General features: G+C 46.5%; 1 protein-coding gene across 1 annotated transcript in view; it reads right to left on the reverse strand.

Moving 5' to 3' along the window:
- The window catches only part of LOC146338865 (uncharacterized), a 66,714-nt gene extending 49,189 nt beyond the window's left edge, over positions 1–17,525 (reverse strand). Inside the window, exons 1-2 of the mRNA XM_084812877.1 lie at positions 16,354–17,525; positions 11,227–11,291 (exon numbers count right to left, since the gene is read on the reverse strand). Coding sequence (XP_084669003.1) covers positions 11,227–11,291; positions 16,354–17,501 — 1,213 coding nt within the window. The 5' untranslated portion in view covers positions 17,502–17,525. The remainder of the gene's footprint in view (positions 1–11,226; positions 11,292–16,353) is intronic.
- Positions 17,526–18,049: the final 524 nt, after the last annotated feature.

Below are 18,049 nucleotides of genomic sequence, written 5' to 3' on the forward strand. Positions count from 1 at the left end.
TTCCAGCCTCCACTAGAGTTTGCTCTCTCTCTTTGCCTTCTAATCCAAGGTCCGTCCATCTCCCCCCCCCCCATTTTAGCTTTATCTCTCCAAAAGGACTCATGAGTATCAGTGGGGGGGGGTCTGTCTAGAGATACCCATGTTGATGTATGAAATAAAAGGGACCCATCTATTTTTATTTTTTTTTAGGGGCCGCGGTGGCTTAGTGGTTAAGATGCTGAACTGCAGACTGGAAGGTTGGCAGGTCAGCAGTTCGAGACCCAAGTGCTGCGTGACGGAGTGAGCTCCCGTCTTCAGTCCCAGCTCCTGCCAACCTAGCAGTTCGAAAGCAAGAAATTGCAAGTAGATAAATAGGTACCGCCTCGGCGGGAAAGGTAACAGCGTTCTGTGCACCTCGGTGTTCAGTTATGCCAGCCACATGACCACGGAAGCGTCTTCGGACAGCGCTGGCTCTTCAGCTTAGAAACGGGGATGAGCACCGCACCCTAGAGTCAGACACGACTGGTTGGGGATAGGGGTGGACGAAAGTCCCTTACCTGTCGTTGAAGGACGTTCACGGTGGGGGGGAGGCGCTTCGCTGCTCCCCCGGTGAAGTTCAGGCCGGGGGGGGGAGGCTTCCTGCCTCGCCCCAGCCGAAATTCAGGCCGGGGAGGAGGCTTCCCGCCTCGCCCGGCCGCAAACGCGATTTTTTTTTTTTTAAACGCCCCCTGATAGGCTACGTGATGATTCACGTAGCCTATCATGGCTAGATCTGCAAAGTCAGCCGTGATAGGCTACATCAATCGTCACGTAGCCTATCAGGGGGCGTGTTTTTTTTTTCTTTGATTGCAATGGCGGCGGCGGCAGCCGGTCAAAAGACCGGCTGCCGCTCCCACCCCGCTCGAACACCCGCCGAACCGCCGGCCGGACCCGCCACCGGGAGGGACATTCGGTGAAGGTAAGTCCCGTCCCGGGGGGGTGCGGGGGGCGGGGGGGTTCAGAGGATTTCTCCCCGAAACTTGTTCGGGGGGCCAAACACATTGGCGCTCGGCCCCCCGAAGTTTCGGGGAGAAATTCTCTGCCATCCCTAGTTAGGGACACCTTTACCTTTTTTAATCTATTTTTTAAAAACAACAACAAATAAGATTATGCTGGCATCAACAGCAGCGGGCCTTCCAGGGCTTCAGTGCTTGCCCAAACATACCATGTGCTGATGCCAGACCTGTGGGAGTTTTTTTTTGTTTGTTTCTTTTATCTACCTTTCAATCCTACAAGAAGATTCCCAAAGTACCTTCCAAATTATAATGACTAAGGCAGCAAAGAGCAACCTAAAATTAGGTTGAAATAAACCACAACAATAAAGCCACAGGAAAGTAAAATTTCATCAAAGTCACAGTTATGAACAACAATTCCCAGAATTCCTGACTATTAGCCACTCTCTCTGGGGCTGATGGGAGTTATAATCCAATATAACTTTCATCAGCTGGAGGGCACCAGGCTGGGGAAGGCTGGACTAGGCTGAGAGGGAGAGCTTTTCTACACAAGGCATTTGTTGTGCACTCGTCATTCCCTATTCATGGTTGTTTACAGGTTCCCGAGATGACATCGTGACCCTCCAATTTTGCTTCTGTTTGTAAACAGCACCTTCCATGAGTTTTTTATGAACAGGGAAAGTGGAATATTATTTCTGATGGCAAAAGAAAGCGCAATCTCCTCTTGTATATTTGCACTATTCCGCTATACCACAGTGCCACCTAGAGGTTATGTAGCAGAAAAGCGGGAAAGGAAATGCTCCTCATGTAGCACTCCAATCTCAGTTCTGTGACAAAACCGAAAGTAGATGCAGAGGATTAAGAACCTCATGTTGAAAAGCCCACCATGAACAGACCAAAGTCACCCAGTGGGCTTCATGACTGAATGGGAACATGAACTGATGCTCCTGGTCCTATGTTCTGGACACTACATCATACTGGCAAAATTGCTTCTTTGACCAAGGTATTATTTTAAATAGATGTAAGTCAAAACAAGCTATTATTATGAGTGAACAATAACTCGATTAAGAATTACCTGCAAATGACTTTAATAGCCCTTGAGTGTGTGTTATGGTTTATCTGCTGTTTTATTCTTGGTGTTGTTTCTTTATTTGGGGTTTTAACATGGTATTAAAACATTGTTGACTTTGTTTGCCACCCTGAGTTACCTTTCAGGATATAAGCCTATATTGATTTCATTTTCAACAATAAATATTTTATTTCTACCTGATTGGAAGCTAACCTATTTCTACTACACTCCTGCCTATTTATCTTCTAAAGTGTTAACAGGAACTACTAGAAATAATGTCTGTTCATAACAACAATGTTTAATATTCTCACTGAAATGTCTCTTTGCCCTTGCCATATGTTTGGCAAGGAACATAAACCTGGGCTAGACTTCCAGCTTTCTCTCCCCCGCCCAAAAAGAAAAAAAGATTGTTATGGGGAAGGCTTCAGAGAGATCCCTTTTCACCAAGCCTACAAGATCTGGATGAATATCCACAACCACACAATATGATTTACAGTCTCTATATAGAAGAAGAAGAAGAAGAAGAAGAAGAAGAAGAAGAAGAAGAAGAAGAAGAATTTAAATGGAGGGTTCATTTTCAACAGTTTATGTCCTAGTGAGTTGCCTGGAATTCAAGCATCTTTCTGCAAAGGCCATTATTCTCATATTACAGACCTCTGACATATCCCACCGCCACCCTGACTTTATGCTGCAACCCTCCATTGGATTTTAGCTAAGATTACAACAGAACAAAGGAAAATAGCAGGGCACACATCTTCAGCCACAGAAGAATCAACACCAAGCACTCCCAATGTGTTTTGTAATTAGTGTTTGGGGAGAACAGTTTGGAGCAGAATTCCAATGAGTGTTCACACCACTTGGGTGCTTGCTAGCAGAGGGGAAATTCAAATTCTGCAGATGTTGGCTCCCAGTCCAGAGCACACTGGCTTCCAGTCCTTGTCATGTACATACCTACACACATGCACCAAGACCCAGGTTTTAGTGGGAAGGTGCCAATGCAGATTAAACAGGATTGGATTTATATGATCCATTTAACCTGATCCAGACAATCTGATCTATTTAACCTGATCCAACCTGGGAGCAGCATTTTGGACTGAATGAAGTTTCTGAATGTCTTTCAATAGCAGGGCATGTTATAGTAACCTTACCTGGAGGTGACAAGGGCATGTTAGATCGTGGCCAGGTCTGTCTTCTCTTGGAAAGGCCAAAACTGGCACACTGATGAAAATGGTAACTTCAGCAGCATCTGTAATTCTGCTGCTGCACTCAACAGTAAGCAATAAAAGAGGCAGAACCTGCAAGTGGGAAGTTTTTAATTCATGGATCACTGCCTTGTTGTGGCGAAGGGGCTTGCGTAACTCAGTGAAGCCATAAGCTATGCCATGCAGGGCCACCCAAGACGGACAGGTCATGGTGGAGAGTTCTGACAAAATGTGGTCCACTGGAGAAGGAAATGGCAACCCACTCCAGTATTCTTGCCAAGAAAACCCCATGGAACGTATCACAAGGCTAAAAGATATGATGCCGGAAGATGAGCCCCTCAGGTCGGAAGGTGTCCAATATACTACTGGGGAAGAGCAGAGGGTATTTCCAAGTAGCACCACAAAGAGTGAAGTGGCTGGGCCAAAGCCGAAAGGACACTCAGCTGTGGATGTGTCTGGTGGTGAAAAGAAAATCCGATGCTGTAAAGAACAATAATGTTTAGGAACCTGGAATGTCAGATCAATGAATCAAGGTAAGCTGGAGGTGGTCAAACATGAGATGGCAAGATTGAACATCGACATCTTGGGAATCAGCAAACTAAAATGGACAGGCATGGGCGAATTTAATTCAGGTCTCCATCATATCTACTACTGTGGGCAAGAATCCCACAGAAGAAATGGAGTAGCACTCATAGTCAACAAAAGGATGGGAAAAGCAGTACTGGGGTACAATGTTAAAAATGATAGAATGATCTCAGTACGAATCCAAGGCAAACCATAAAACATCACAGTAATTCAAGTCTATGCCCCAACCACTGAGGCCGAAAAAGCTGAGGTTGATCGGTTCTATGAAGACCTACAACACCTTCTAGAACTAACACCCAAAATAGATGTCCTCTTCATCATAGGGAATTGGAATGCTAAAGTAGGAAGTCAAGAAATCACCGGGATAACAGGCAAGCATGGCCTTGGTGTACAAAATGAAGCAGGACAAAGGCTAATAGAGTTTTGCCAAGAGAACACGTTGATCATAGCAAACACTCTTTTCCAACAGCACAAGAGGCAACTCTACACATGAACATCACCAGATGGTCAATATCGAAATCAGATTGATTATGTCCTTTGCAGCCAAAGATGGAGAAACTCTATACAGTCAGTAAAAACAAGACCTGGAGCTGACTGTGGCTCAGATCATGAGCTTCTTGTTGCAAAGTTTCGGCTTAAATTGAAGAACGTAAGGAAAACCACTAAACCATTCAGGTATGACCTAAATCATATCCCTTATGAATATACAGTGGAGGTGAGGAATAGATTTAAGGGATTAGACCTGATAGACAGAGTGCCTGAGGAACTATGGACAGAGGTCCGTAACATAGTTCAGGAGGCAGCAACTCAATCCATCCCAAAGAAAAAGAAATGCAAGAAAGCCAAGTGGCTGTCTGATGAGGCTTTACAAGTAGCTGAGGAAAGAAGGGAAGCGAAAAGCAAGGGAGAAAGGGGAAGATATATCCAACTGAATGCAGAGTTCCAGAGAATAGCAAGGAGAGACAAGAAGGCCTTCTGAAATGAACAATGCAAAGAAATCGAGGAAAACAACCGAATGGGAAAGACTAGAGATCTCTTCAAGAAAATTGGAGATCTCAAGGGAACGTTTTGTGCAAAGACGGGCATGATAAAGGACAAAGAAGGCAGGGACCTAACAGATGCAGATGAGATTAAGAAGAGGTGGCAAGAATACACAGAAGAACTATACAGGAAAGATCGGAATGTCCCTGATAGCCATGATAGTGCGCTCACTGAACTTGAGCCGGACATCCTCGAGAGTGAAGTCAAGTGGGCCTTAGGAAGCATTAGTAACAACAAAGCTAGCGGAGATGACAGTATTCCAGCGGAGCTATTTCAAATCCTAAAAGATGATGCTGTTAAAGTGCTGCACTCAATATGCCAACAAATTTGGAACAGTGGCCGCAGGACTGGAAAAGATCAGTTTACATTCCAATTCCAAAGAAGGGCAATGCCAAAGAGTGTTCAAACTACCACACAATTGCGGTCATTTCACATGCCAGCAAGGTGATGCTCAAAATCCTACAAGCTAGGCTTCAGCAGTATGCGAACCGAGAACTACCGGAAGTACAAGCTGGGTTTCGAAGAGGCAGAGGAACTAGAGATCAAATCGCCAACATTCGCTGGATCATGGAGAAAGCAAGAGAATTCCAGAAAAGCATCTATTTCTGCTTCATTGACTATGCTAAAGCCTTTGATTGTGTGGATCACAACAAACTGTGGCAAATTCTGAAAGAGATGGGAGTACCAGACCACCTTACCTGTCTCCTGAGAAACCTGTACGAGGGTCAAGAAGCAACAGTAAGAACCAGACATGGAACAACCGATTGGTTCAAAATTGGAAAAGGAGTATGACAAGGCTGCATATTGTCACCCTGCTTATTTAACTTATATGCAGAGTACATCATGAGAAACGCTGGGTTGGATGAATCACAGGTCGGAATTAAGATTGCCGGGAGAATGATCAACAACCTCCGATATGCAGACGATACCACCCTAATGGCAGAAAGCGAAGAGGATCTCAAGAGCCTCTTGTTGAGGGTGAAAGAGGAGAGTGCAAAAGCTGGTTTGAAACTCAACATTAAAAAAACTAAGATCATGGCATCTGGCCCCATCACTTCCTGGCATATAGAAGGGGAAGAAATGGAAGCAGTGACAGATTTTATTTTCTTGGGCTCTAAGATCACCGTATACGGCGACTGTAGCCATGAAATTAAAAGACGCTTGCTCCTTGGGAGGAAAGCTATGGCAAACCTAGACAGCAAAGTAAGAAGCAGAGACATCACCTTGCCAATAAAGGTCCGTCTAATCAAAGCTATGGTTTTCCCAGTAGTAACATATGGCTGTGAGAGCTGGACTATAAGGAAGGCTGAGCGCCGAAGAATTGATGCTTTCGAACTGTGGTGCTGGAGAAGTCCCCTGGACTGCAAGGAGGTCAAATCAGTCCATCCTAAAGGAAATCAACCCTGAGTGCTCATTGGAAGGACAGATACTGAAGCTGAAGCTCAAATATTTTGGCCACCTAATGCGAAGAGAAAACTCTCTGGAAAAGACCCTGATGCTGGGAAAGACTGAAGGCAAAAGGAGAAGGGGACGGCAGAGGATGAGATGGCTAGATAGCATCACCGATGCAATGAATATGAACCTGAGCACGCTCCAGGAGAGAGCGCAGGACAGGAAGGCCTGGCGTGCTATGGTCCATGGGGTAGGGATGGAGGAGAATTTCTCCCCGAATCTCCGGGAGGCCGAATGCCAACGCATTCGGCCCCCTGAAATTGTTGGTGAAATTCTCTGCCACCCCCCCGCCACCCCCCCGGGATGGGACTTACCTCCTGCGAATGTCCCTCCCGGCGGCAGGTCCTGGCGACGGTTCGGTGGGGGCGGCGGCCGGTCTTCTGACCGGCCGCCGCCACCGCCATTACAAAATAAAGTAAAAAAAACAACAACAACACCCGTGATAGGCTACATAACGATTAACGTAGCCTATCACGGCTAGATTTCCAAAGTCAGCCGTGATAGGCTACGTTAATCGTTACGTAGCCTATCACGGGTGACTTTGAAAAAAAAAAGATTTACGTAGACTACGGCGAAAATAAGGGCAACGCGTTAAATCTTTACGTAGAGTACCAGGACCAAATAAGGAACGCAAATGGCGGTGCCCATGGGCGCCGCCATTTGCATACGCGTTTTTTTCTTCTTTTTTTTCAAAGTCACCTGTGATAGGCTACGAAACGATTTATGTAGTCTATCATGGCTGACTTTGGAAATCTAGCCGTGATAGGCTACGTTAATCGTTATGTAGCCTATCACGGGTTTTTTGTTTGTTTGTTTTTTCACTTTTTCTTTCGCGGCCGGGGAGACGGGGCGCTTCTCCCCGGCCTGAATTTCGGCCAGGCGAGGCGGGGCACCTCCCCCCGGCCTGAATTTCGGCCGGGCGAGGCAGGGTGCCTCCCCCCCCGGCCTGAACTTCGGGGGGAGAACCAAAGCGCCTCCCCCCCCCACCGCGAAGGAAGCTGCGGGACCAGGTAAGTGACTTTTGTACATCCCTACCATGGGGTCACGAAGAGTCGGACACGACTGAACGACTGAACAACAACAACAACAAAGCCTTGAAAAGTTTCAATACCCCTTTGCCTGTTTACACTATGTTATTTATTTATTTGTTTGTTTGTTATTCACAGTATTTTTATCCCACTCTTCCATCAAAAAGCTCCCTGAGTGGATTACAAGAATCAATAATTAGACAATCCCTGCTCTCTAAAAAGACATGTATACAAGGAAAGGGATTGGGAGGGGGGAGGGAAAAAGCATGATTGTGGTGTTTGGTTCAGTTTCCCAGGTGGATGGGAATATATCTATTCTGGAACCAATTGTGTTTAGGTTTGCACTGCATCTATTGTCCTTATAGGTTGGCCTTCTTTTCTTTTTTAAGCTAGATCGGCTGGCCCTACAGTTACATTTTAAAAAAATTAAAAATCGCCATCAATCAGGTCTGATCTTCAAAAAATAAAATGGAAGGACAAGACAGAAAGCACTGAGCTCGCTACATTGTCACTTGGTAAAAAGTGAGCAAACAAAGAATGACTATTCCAGGTTGCTAAACTGCTAGCGCTTTTCTACATGAGGCTGTTAATCTGGTGTATGTACTTTCAAGTTTTGTCACAGAATTGAGATCCAAGCGCTACACAAGAGTGTTTCCTTTCCTGCTTTTCTGCTACATAACCTCTAGGTGTCACTGTGGTATAGCAGAATAGTGCAAATACACAAAAGGAAACTGTGCTTTCTTTCATTTTCACAAGTAAATGCTACATTTTCCCTGATTTAAAAAAAACTCATTTGACACAGAAGCAAAACTGGAGGGTCATGTCATCATCTTAAGAACCCATAAACAACGCTGAGTAGGGAATAACAAGTGCATGATAAATGCCTCATGGAGGAAAGCCCCTAGTATGGAAGCAACCACAGACACTATGTTTTGATTACACTGACCTAGCATTTTACGTTGGTTATTAGGAAATCACAGTGATTCTCCAAAAACATCTTGGAAATGGGGCAGACCCACCATGCAAGGAAGGCTGAATGCAGCCCTGCCACACCCCTGTTCTCTGCATAATAAAAAGCATTTTCTACACAGTTCCCTTAAAGGAGACCCCCCCCCCCCAATGCTTTTATTTGTACATCAGAGAGAAGGCCACAGAAAACAGATTGATTAACATTTGGAGGCATTTTGCTTTCCCGAGAATCAAAGCCTGGAGATTCCAAAGGGAAGGACGAAAAGTCCCAAACGTTAATCAGTCTATTTGCAGCTTCTTCTCTGATGTTTCAAATAAAGGATCAGGGGGAGAAATATGCTGCAGTTGCATTTCGTTTGGCCAACAGCCAGGAAATACCTTGAGGATATCGTCACAAGCCGCAACTTTTCAAGCTCATCCTTTAGTGCAGGAGCAGATCCGAACGGCACAGGTGATCTGATCAGCACTGACTAGTGTCAAAAAAGAAAGGAAATGAGGAGAACAATGAGAAAAGAGCCTGGATGCACCACTTATTTGATGCCAGGGAGTGGACAGTAGCACAAACTCACAAAAGGTGCAAGAATCAAGAAGGTTTATTATTCCATATGATAATACACCAGAATGGTCCCAACACATTTTGAGTGCCAAATGTTCTTCATCGGGGGTGGGAGAGAAATCTAATGACCTTGCTCATAGGGTCAGGTCTGGTTTCAACATCTTGCCTAAGGAAAGAGATCCGGAGGTCTCGAAAGCTTGCCCACAATTTTATGCACATTTGGGGTGCTTCTAGATGAAGGACTCTTACAACTATCAGTCAGAAGGTACTGTGCAGCAGTCCTGTCTCTTTTTCTTTAATGGATTTTCTGTGGTAAGGAAAAAGATGGAAGAAGCAGCAGGAAAACACAGGAAGCTTACAAGTGAAAGACAATGATGTCTGGACCCCTTGTAAAAGTCTTTTAATGACACAGGTTGATAGTGCCATAAAAACCTCATCTGGAAGCACCCTTTGTTAGTCTCATTGGAGGTACTGTCCGACTGAGGATTCTGGAATTTTTTAATTATTCGTTTTGTTATAGTAGAGGACACACAGTTCATGAAAGTTAAATATATCAGGTGCTAGAGGGTGTGGGGCTCCAAGAAGATCAGATTGGGACCATGGGTCAGAGATTCTGCATTCCTGGAGTAAATAATACCAGGAAAGATTAATCGTTGCTCAGTGGTAAAGCACCTTCTTTGTACACAGAAGGTCCCGGGTTCAACACTCAGCAGCTCCAGCTGAAAGAATTTCAGATAGTGGTGTTTGGAAAGACCCCTGCTGGAGACCTTGGAGAACTTCATCCAGTCAAAGTAGGCAATGCTGGGTTGCATGGACCACAGGTTAGACTCGGTATTTGGCAACTTCATACGTCCCGGGGTAGAGATGCTGAGGGCTGGTGTAGTGACTGAACTCTGAAGTAGATAATCCCTAGCTTAAATCTTGCCTCTGCCATGAAATCAAGTGGTATTTCCACTGGAATAGTTGTGTCAGTGTAGTGCACAAGTAGTGAAGTGTAAATCAGGGCCGGCCCTACCACTAGGCAGAATGAGGCAGTCGCCTCAGGCTGCAGATCCTGGGGGGTGGCAGCAAGGTGTTAGAGGGGAGAGCTGTAGGCCATGTGGCTTGCCCTCTGCCCCCTAAGCTAGCCTGCTGCCTTCAGGTGTGGCGGGGGATGCTGTCCTATCGCCACGTCAAGGGATAATTCAGCTTCCTGTCCACTCAGCTTTTGTACATGGATTGGGAGGAGCACCATCTTATCCTTCACCTCAGACTGCAGAATGTCGTCAGCCAGCCCAGTGTAAATACTTAGAGTTGGATCCTGGATCTGTCTTCCGCAAGAGGAGGTGACCTTCCATGAAAGGAAAGGCTCTGCTTGCAGACGGTCTCTCCACCCAATTTGGGGGGACCCTCACCACAGCTCACCCCATTCAGCGGGCTCTCCTGACTCTCTGTGTAGTATTTTCAGGGGGCTGGAGGGGCTGAGAAGGAGGGGGCAGGGAAGTCGGCTTCCACCAGCACAGTTGACATCAGCGTAAATATGTATCCAACCACAACCGAGGACAGACAGCATTTGGATGTATGGCAAATTAGCATCTAGAATTCCTGATCCGGCATGGGATGTAGTGTGCTTATGCTGATCCCACAGATTAGACAGAACTCCTTAGCTGGATTGGGGAAATCTGCTTTTATTTTTCTGATTTTCCATCCTCGGATTCCTACACAGTTTACCCTCAGAGCACATATATTCTTCTTAAAAACCACACCAATCTATCCTAAACTTGGCCTTGTATTCGTTTGACACAAACTTGGGATTTTGTTTGTCTGTTTCTAGTCTGATGGTGATGGCATGCAGGCCAGTAGTGGTACAATGATGAAGACCAGCTGCGGGTCATATGAAAAACAAGCAACAATGGCTTTTACGTTATCCATCCCCCTTGATGTGTATTTGTTGGTTGGCGGGGCTTTGTTTGCAAGACTGGAGATCCACAGCAGCCTTCCAGAATGATCATTACAAAAGACTGGCTTGCAAAAGCCACTGATTTGTAAGCTGCCTCTGTTGGTGATCTCAGTCAATATATATATACGGATGGCTGGAAAATCTTTTACTTCGAGGAAGCAGGCAACATGCTGAGGCCTAAAATAATAAAACTCAGCTTTCTATTCCTGCCAAGGCCACATTAACAAGCCCAAGTATAAGAAAGAATCTGTACTCAGACATACACCAAAATAAGGACATTTTGGTATATCAACTTTGCAGTCACAGCAGGACCCAAAAAGCACATAGAGAGCAATTCTATGCCCCCTAGCATTGTCTGAGGGGCCATAGGATTCTGAAGATTCCCTCCTCCAAGTTTGGAGACAGCACTCTGACCTCGGATGGGGGACTCAGAGATCTGCCCCCTCACAGCGGGCGTGGAAAGAACTGCCCCCTCACAGCTGGCATGGAAAATCAACCTTGGAGAGGGGGGAAAGGGGGCAGGGAGAGGAGACCAGAGAGGCCAGGATATGAGCTGTCCTGAGGAATCTCCAGCCTCCTTCCTTCCCCCTCTGAAGAACCATCGTTAGATGGGCAAAAAAGCCCATCTAGCAAAAAATGCAGGGTGGGATGATGGAGAGGCAGGGAGGTGAAGATTGCCTCCAACGCTCCTCCCGCCCTGCACTGAATGATTGGAAGCCTCCAAACTCAGGGGCTTCCAATCATTAAGGGTGCAATCAATAAGACTGCACCCTTAAGGCATTAAGGTCCAATTCATACATATAGGGTTAGATCCCAGATTTAATTATGCTTAGTGTAGACCCATGGAAATCAGTGGGATTTCAATTAGTCCTGAAGTCTCATTAATTCTTCTCTGGGTCTTCTCTAAGTATGACTAAGTATGGATCCAACCCACTACTTTGGCATGGTTGTTGTCACACGTTATAACATTTGCAGCTGGGAACTGTGTGGGATGGATAGATGACATGGCAAAATCTCACAGCAGTACTGGTAGTTCTGTGGGTGACAGTGGGTGACTGACAGTGGGGGTGCAATGACTTGCCTCAATTGACTGAGCAGCTCTGATGTCACAGAAAAGCTAAAGGCCATATCAGGCATAACATTCCTGACTAAAAACCATCATTTGTTAAGCCAGGGACAAGTGTTGGGTCCACATTCCAACAGAAATTCACAGAGCAGTTTTTGTAATAGGGAAAATACAAAAAACAATTGAACAAATCAGAACAATCCTAAACCACAAAGAGTTCAAAGGTAGCAAGGACTTAAGAGCCAAATAAAAGCGGTCAGTTGAGCTGAAATGAAGTCTAAAAGACTTCGGGAAATAAAAAGGTCTTTGTCTGGCAGTGAAAGGACCACACAATAGGCACCAGGTTGACCTCTCTGGTTGGGGGGAAAGGCGAAGACCAAGAGAAGAGGGCATGGTCATCTGGGGAATGCAGGAGGGCTGGACTGGGACCCCAAGCAGGCCAGATTTGGCCCATCAGCCTGAGGTTCAACACCCCTAGCTTAAAATAAGTGAGAAAAAGCCTGGCATTTGTTCAAGCTGGAAGTCTGAAGCAAATGCATTTTTCAACCCTGTCGAAGTTACCCATAAACTGCACACCTGCGAGGGACATCTTTGCAGTCCTTCCATACATGGGAAGCTCAAAAGCTCTTTCTTGCCGGTAGCCCTGATCCACAGACTTAGATGTTGTTAAAAAGCTTACAGTATCAGCAGGGCAATGGCAGCCTCCATTAGAAACATGATACTAAGATGCTGATTAATACCAGGAGGGGGCTTTAATCAGCCAAAGCCATATGCTATTTAACTTAAGATGAAAGTGCAAATGATAATCATTATTTCAGAAAGGATGTATTTAAAAGAAGAGCAGAACAGCAAGTGGCATCATTTTATCATTAGAGTTCTTCATGCAGGCGCTCTCTCTTTTAAAAAATGCTTTATAAGCTTTTATGAACATCTGGATCATTTCTTCATTATACGGGCTTCCAATGGCATTATGTTTGATGTTGGGGGGGGTTAGCAGAGCTATGCTAAATTTCTAAATAAACAATTAATTCCTATTAATTATAGTTTTCAAACTGGCAAAATTATCCTTCATTAACTTAATCACTTCTATTTTATCTGCAAATTGTATTCCCTCTTTCATAATCCCCCACATCTAAAGCCTTTTTTTCATGCCGGGCTTTTTCTGATGCATGCATGCTGTTTGTAGAAAAGGGATTTATTTTTTTTTAAAGCAGCTATTTCTCATTCTCCTATAGAACTGTAGATGTGAACCACAGCATCCCCTCCTTTTTTAATTTCAAAAGGCAGCCTAATTCAATCTTGGTTGTTTTTAGCCAAATAGTGCTCAAAGGAATGTTCCCCACAACTCAATAGTGAAATTGGATCTACAAAGAGTCAGGACCTGATTGTCACAGATGAAACTTCAGTGTATCATGAGGTCTGTCTGTAGTGAGGAGAAATGCCAGGCAGCATGGAATAGAATAACTTAAAAGTAATTCACAAGCTCATGTTCTGTAGGATTCTAAATCATTACGAATACAGAGACATAATTAATAAAACTGCACCTTCACAATGAACATCGCTTCATGAGTTAGGACCATCCTTAGGAAAGGTCAGGAGATAGTGTTGTATTGTCCATTTCCCACACTTATGGTTTAGTGCAGTGACCACAGGGTTGGCGTCAAGGGTAGGTATGGTTGGGCACCGGCCAAGGGCCCACACCCCAGCATGGGCCCACTGAAAAAAAGTCTGTTGTTTTTCCTCCTCTTACCATTGCTACTTGCTTGTTCACCTGCCTCTTGCTCTGGCCCAGACAACGGTGGTGGTGAAAAGGAGGAGCAGGAGATGCCACTGCCTGCTTGCACGCTGGCTGTCAGCCTATCAAGCAAGCAAGTGGTAGCAATGATGACAAAGTGGATGAGGAGCAAGTACAGCTGGTGACAATGGTGATGAGGGAAGGCCCATTGAGGGTGTCTTGCCAAAGGACCCACAAAAGCATGGAGGAAGCAGAACAAGCAGAAGGTAGATGGCTGCCCACCAGTGGGCCACAAGCTGGAATCTAGGGCCTGCTGGTTGCAAAGACCAGGTGATTGCGCGGATTCTTGCAAAGAATGCTGGATTGGTTGGACCTTGCCCTCATTTGGCAAAATACTTTTTACCTGCTACGCCCAGTGCCTCCTCAAAATAACTTAAGACCGATGAGATGTGCCTTAACCCATAAGAGATGTGCCTTTTTACCTGCTACGCCCTGTGCCTCCTCAAAATAACGTAAGACCAATGAGATGTGCCTTAACCCATAACAGATGTGCCTTTTTACCCGCTATGCCCAGTGCCTCCTCAAAATAACGCAAGACCGATGAGATGTGCCTTAACCCATAACAGAAGTGACTTTTTACCTGCTACGCCCAGTGCCTCCTCAAAATAATGTAAGACCAATGAGATGTGCCTTAACCCATAACAGATGTGCCTTTTTACCTGCTACGCCCAGTTTCTCCTCAAAATAAATTTTTGAGTGTGACCAGGTGACCTGTGTGTCTGCTCAATCTGCTGTCCAGGGGTGCTTCCAGATGCTGGGCTCCTAACAGTATTATTATTATTATTATTATTATTATTATTATTATTATTATTATTACCCCACCTTGTGTCCCAGTACTGGGACACAAGGCGGCTTACAAAAATTAACACATATACAATTAAAACATATGAAAATATACAAAAGTTAAAATATAAATTAAACAACAATATAATTAAAATTATATTAAAACATTAAAACAGCACTTTAAAACAGCATTTTAGCAGCTGACCCCCAGGTTCCAACTATGTCCCAAAGGTTTGCTGGAACAAGAATGTTTTAGTCTGCCTCTGGAAACACATTGAGGAGGGAGCCATCCTAGCATCCCTGGGAAGGGTGTTCCACAGCTGTGGGGCAGCCACCGAGAAGGCCTGCTCCCGGGTTCCCACCAAATGTGCCAGTGACAGTGGTGGGACTGAGAGAAGAGCCTCCCCAGAAGATCTCAGAACACGGGCAGGTTCATAAGGGAGGATACGGTCTTTCAGATAACCTGGAGTAGGTCATAGCCAGCACTTTGAATTGTGCCCGGAAACAGACTGGAAGCCAGTGAAGCTGTTTTGACAAGGGAGTTGTAAGCTCCCTGTAACCAACCCCAGTCAACAGTCTGGCAGCAGCTCTTTGAACCAACTGCAGTTTCTGAACATTCTTAATAGGCAACCCCACATAGAGCACGTTGCAGTAATCCAAACGGGATGAAACTAATGCATGTGTCACCATGGCCAGATCAGACATCTCCAGGAACAGGCGCAGTTGGCACACTAGTTTTAACTGTGCAAAAGCATGCCTGGCCACCGCTGAAACCTGAGCATCCAGGCTTAGGGCTGAATCCAGGAAGTGCGAACTGGAGTCTTCAGCGGGAGTGTAACCCCATCCAACACAGGCTGAATCCCTATTCCCTGATCTGCCTTTTGACTGACCAGGAGCACTTCTGTCTTGTCTAGGGATGTTGCAGAAATCCACCATGGACTCCAGTGAGGCCAGATTCTTTGGAATCTGGCCCCCCGAAGTCCGTTGCAGAATGGCCTCCCCCCCCGCCACCCCCCAAAATCCACCCCCCAGGACGGACCTACCTGGCGGCGGAGGTGCCAGCGGCGGCTCCAGCTCATCTTCTGGCCACTGCCAGGCTGCTGCGGCCACAAATGGCGGCCGTCATAGCGGCCGCCATTTCCGTACCTGCATTAGGCCGTAATAGGCTCCATAAATACTTATGTAGCCTATCATGGCCTAATGCAAGGACGCAAATGGCTGCCACTATGACGACCACCATTTGCGGCCGCAGCAGCCCGGCAGCGGCCAGAAGTCTGGCTGCGGCCGGCCCCGGCCGGCGGCTCTGCAGCCTTGCTGCAGAGCGGAGCCAGCTGGGGAGGATTCCGGGGGGAGGGACGGATCGCCTCCCCCCGACCACGGATCCCTGGAACGGAACAAGGTAAGGGATTCATACATCCCTAGTCTTGTCTGGATTAAGTCTCAATTTGTTCTCCCTCATCCAGTCCATTACTGATGCCAAACACTGGTTAAGGACAGAAACAGCTTCCTTGGAATCTGGTGGAAAGGAGTAGTAGAGCTGGGCGTCATCAGCATATTGGTGGCACCAAACTCCAAAACTCTGGACAACCTCTCTCAGCGGTTCCATGTAGATATTAAATAGCATGGGGGACAGAACAGTATCCTGAGGGACCCCGCAAGCTAATGGCCATGGAGTCGAACAGGCATCCCCCAACACCACCTTCTGAGTTCTCCCCGCTAGGAAGGAATGGAGCCACTGTAAAACAGTACCCCCAAGTCCCAACCCAGAAGAATACCATGGTTGATGGTATCGAATGCCACTGAGAGGTCCAGCAGAACTAACAGGGACACACTCCCCCTGTCCAGTTCCTGGCGTAGGTCATCCACCAAGGTGACCAAAGCTGTCTCCGTCCCATACCCAGGCCTGAAATGAGATTGAAATGGATCAGGATAATCCATTTCATCCAGGAACCCCTGGAGCTGGGAGATCACCATACACTCTAATACCTTGCCCAAAAATGGTATGTTAGAGACTGAACGATAGTTATCTAGTATGGTGGAATTCAGGGAAGGCTTCTTCAACAGATGTCTCACAACTGCCTCTTTTAAGCGTAATGGAACAATATCTTGTTCCAAAGAGGCATTAACCACTCCCGTTATCCACTCAGCCAGTCCTCCTCTGGCCTCTTTAATAAGCCAGGAGGGGCAAGGATCCAGCATACATGTGGTGGCTCTCACCGCTCCAAGGATCCTGTCCACATCCTCAGGCTGCACAGATTGAAAAGAATCCATCAATACTGAACAAGCAGGAGCCAAAGTGACATCCACAGGATCTGCATCAACTACAGTATCCAAGTCAGAATGGATCCGAGCGATTTTAGCAAATTGTTCACAGCGGGCTGTCGAGTGGTCAGAATTTTTATCACATGGGCCAGGATGTAAAAGGCCCCTGGCCACTGGAAACAGCTCCACTGGCCGGCTCCCTGCAGATGCAATGGTGGCAGAAAAGAAAGACTTCTTTGCTGCCCTCACTGCCACGGAGTAGGCTTTCAAATAAGCTCTAGCCTGTGTTCGATCAGACTTGTTCCGAGTTTTCTGCCAACGTCGCTCTAGTCTCCATCTCATTTGCTTCATCGCCGCCAGTCCTCTAGAGAACCAGGGTGCTGGCTTGGCTCCACTCCGTGAGAGGGGATGCTCAGGAGCGATTGCGTCCACCGCTCTAGCCATTTCCCTATTCCAGAGATCAGCCAGGGCTTTGACAGAATTGCCTGCTGAGGCAGCAGGAAAATCCCCAAGAGCCGTCAGGAAACCATCTGGATCCATCAGCTTCCTGGGGCAGACCAGCTTAATCGGTCCCCCACCCCTGCAGAGGCACTGAGTTCCTGTGAGTCTAAGCCCCACCAGGTAGTGATCTGTCCATGACAACAGAACAACAGAAAGTTCCTCCACAGCACCCAGATCACCACCATCCTGCTCAGCATAGAAAACCAGGCCTAGAGTGTGACCTGCTTTATGAGAGGAGCCAGAAACCTCTTGGGACAAACCCATTGTCATCATGGAGGACATGAAGTCCTGAGCCACTCCCGACAGGGCAGCCTCAGCATGAATGTTGAAGTCTCCCAGCAGAACAAGCCGAGGGGACTCCATCACCGCTACTGAGATCACCCAGCTAGCTCAGGAAGGGAGATAGTTGGGCAGTAGGGTGGGTGGTACACCAACAGAATCCCTATTCTGTCCCTAGCACCCACTTTTAAGTAAACACACTCAAACCCAGTAGACTGTGGACCAGGGCACCTGGTATGGGGGACAGTATCATGATAGACCACTGCAACTCCACACACACACCCCCAGATCTAGCCTGCTGTACTACAGAAAACCCGGGGGACAAAGCTGAGATAGATTAATACCCAAGTTTCATCCAACCAGGTCTCTGTAATACATGCCAGGTCGGCATGCTCATCCAGAATCAAGTCCTGGATGGCAGCTGTCTTACCATTCACCGACCTGGCATTCACCAACAGCATTTTCAAGCCAGGGGGACTGTTGCCAAGGTTATCCAGGTTATTTGTATTGGGGGACCGCTTGGGGACAACCAGGACCCTGTTATGGTCCCC

The sequence above is a fragment of the Heloderma suspectum genome, chromosome 8 (genome assembly GCF_057233095.1).
Source record: "Heloderma suspectum isolate Gila_16-S chromosome 8, 16-S_ref, whole genome shotgun sequence".
Taxonomy (NCBI): Eukaryota; Metazoa; Chordata; class Lepidosauria; order Squamata; family Helodermatidae; genus Heloderma; species Heloderma suspectum.